Raw genomic sequence first — 2707 nt, forward strand, 5'->3', positions numbered from 1 at the left:
ATTACCAACCTATTTTCTAGTTATTGTTTAACTTCCCCATCACCTTAGTTACAACTGGCTTCCCTGGGATAATAACCTCAGCACACTGCTCCCAGAATGAGCAAGGATCTTCAGACACGCCACACATACAATAGTAAGAGGAAGATTAGATGAATAGATTTTACATGACCACTGAGGGGCTGAAATACTCAGGTACCATTAAAGAAACCTGGATAGCCATATTCTTTAGGGAGCTCTGAAGATCTTGACTGTAAGATGTAACAGCTGATGCTGTTTGGCTTGATTTCATGACCATCCTTCCAGCTATACAAGTGTCTCATCCCTCTGAACCGTTCTGTGCTACACAGAAGCCTTTGCTAGTCACTAATGTAAGCTGTCCCCATCTCTCCTAGAGAGGTCTGAGTGAGAAGCCTTGGTAACATGCTTGGCCCCTACAGGAATGTCAAGGAGGCATTAGGAAAAGGTATGGAACTGATCTCCCACGGGTCAGGACAGGAAACAGATGGGACTGACACAGATGAAACAGCTTGGACTGAACGTCGGGTGAATTTATCAAATGCGTTATCTCATGTATTTGAATATGTCCCCTTCATGTTAGACTACCTCTACACACTGTCATGTGGATAAATATATCAGATGCCAGAGCATGATGAAGCTTCCTAACCACCCTCTAATATACTTACAATCCAGAAAGGGTATAGATGCTTACCAAGCTTATGCTGGAAACAAACTTTAGCCAGGAGGATCAAGATGAAGGGAAGTCCTTTCTGCAGCCAACCAATCACAGCTTTTAACTCTGAAAGAGCTGGGGCTGGAGTCCCAGCCTGTTCATCACTGCCTTCCTCAGCATGCCCATGGCGGTCCCCTCCTGCCATGTGCAGTAGAGATGAACCCCGGTGATGGCCGTGGTGGAAATGATGGGACGATTGCCGGTGGTGAAATGGGGCTCCTTCTGTACGACTGGTCCCTTCCTCCCTTGGGGCTGGCATCTGAATGAATACTTCCCCACCTCCTGCTGAAGAGCCCAGAACCAAACCTGACTGGAACGGTGTGGCTGTGATGGTGCCCGATGGGATACCTGCCAGGCCTGAGAACAGCTGTTGTGGTGAGGAAGCTTCAGCCTTCAGACTTTCAAAAACTCCACTTTCATCCACGCTCGTTTCAGAACTGACTGTTTGGCTCCGGTTTCTGCAGTGGATGGAGATTAGAGAAAAATTATTAAACAAAAATGAGTGCCACAGAACTTCTCAGTCTTTTAGCCCAATCCTGACTGTAGTCGTTTAAGAGTTCCTCACACACTATCAGAATGCATAGGTCTCCAGATGACAGATGCTTTTCTCTCTATGTGCTGTTGGAAAGTCACAGTCATAGAACTAGAGGCCAGGAACCAGACTCCTAAGATAAAACCAGAGTACTTCTAAAGGACTGATCAAAATACACCAGTTCCTTCATCTAAGGAACAGAGTTCCCAAACACTCCCTTTATTTATGAAAGAACCAAAGAAATAACACATCTGATACCAAATTCATAATCTTCTGTAATGATTTCAATATTGAAAGAAAAACATGGTAACCCCCTGTAACTTTACATAGCACAACCAAGGCAGGTCATGCTATATACAAATTAATCAAGCAAACTCACAGAAATGACCTACCCTCAAAATATTCTGTCTTTATTTAAGGATGATCACTACTTGTCCACAAACAAGAGAGAGGGTCAACTGGGGAGAAGAAGCGTTGAGAGCTGCTTGTGTGTCTCTGACACACACATATTTTAAGTGAAGGATGTGCTTATGGATCAAGAGAAATTGTTTTATTTTAATCTTCTTGGCAAATTGGACATGGATGTACCCAAATTACTGAGCACTGGACAGAATTAGATTTGGCCCTGGTTATTTCCTGAGCTTGTTGGGTTATAGCCAGATTCCAGAAAGAAATTCTTAAATATCTTCATCCCAATACCAAAAGAAAATAGACTTTCTTCACCTGAACTCAGTACTGTGGTACTGAAATGAATACACGGAAAGTTTAGATGACAGGGAACAATACAGGTAACAAGTAGAACAATCATTAGGCTGTAAATGCCTGGCAGACTGCAAATACCTGTCTAACTTGCAAAAGGAGAGTAAAGAAGAAATAAAGCTCAGCAAGAGGCAAAGCCCACAAATAAGCCATGTTGCAGAACTTCGGTCTCTCTTGATTTTAATCTCTGGAGATCTCTAACTTTAGAAATAGTGGTCACAAGCTGAGACAGCACATGCAGGCACATACAGGGCCCTTCACCCTCTCTCTCCCATAGGATCAAAAGCCTCCCCAGGCATCTTACAGGGCACAGAGCACTGCCTTTCATTTTGCTCTGGAGATAGCTTGGAATCTCTCTGGGCATACCTTCCCACTAAGTAAACTCTTAATAAGGCTTTTTATAGCTACACCCCATTCCCAATGTCTCTCCTCAGGCTCCAGCAAGGAATCAAGTCAACAAGATATTGCACACCTGTTTTTGGTTCAAAATATTCATCAACCAGATCTTGGATTTTACACCTAACATTACAATTCAGGGATATATAACACAAGACAGGGACATAATGGGACAGTGCTTACATTTGGGAACATAAAAAACAAATTGGGTGGAACCCAGTGTTACAGATAAAGACACAAGTATTATTTGGAACAATACTACCAGATTACATGATCATGCTTTCAGCAGG

The 2707-nt window shown here is 43.0% G+C and overlaps 1 protein-coding gene across 1 annotated transcript in view; it reads right to left on the reverse strand.

Annotated features, from left to right (window-relative positions):
• Positions 1 to 709: 709 nt before the first annotated feature.
• LOC104622897 (RING finger and transmembrane domain-containing protein 2-like) overlaps positions 710 to 2707 on the reverse strand; it is a gene marked incomplete at its 3' end in the record, with an annotated part of 3389 nt that continues 1391 nt past the window's right edge. Inside the window, exon 2 of the mRNA XM_010289821.1 lies at positions 710 to 1188. Coding sequence (XP_010288123.1) covers positions 710 to 1188 — 479 coding nt within the window. The remainder of the gene's footprint in view (positions 1189 to 2707) is intronic.

This window comes from Phaethon lepturus, unplaced genomic scaffold (genome assembly GCF_000687285.1).
Source record: "Phaethon lepturus isolate BGI_N335 unplaced genomic scaffold, ASM68728v1 scaffold41600, whole genome shotgun sequence".
Classification (NCBI taxonomy): Eukaryota; Metazoa; Chordata; class Aves; order Phaethontiformes; family Phaethontidae; genus Phaethon; species Phaethon lepturus.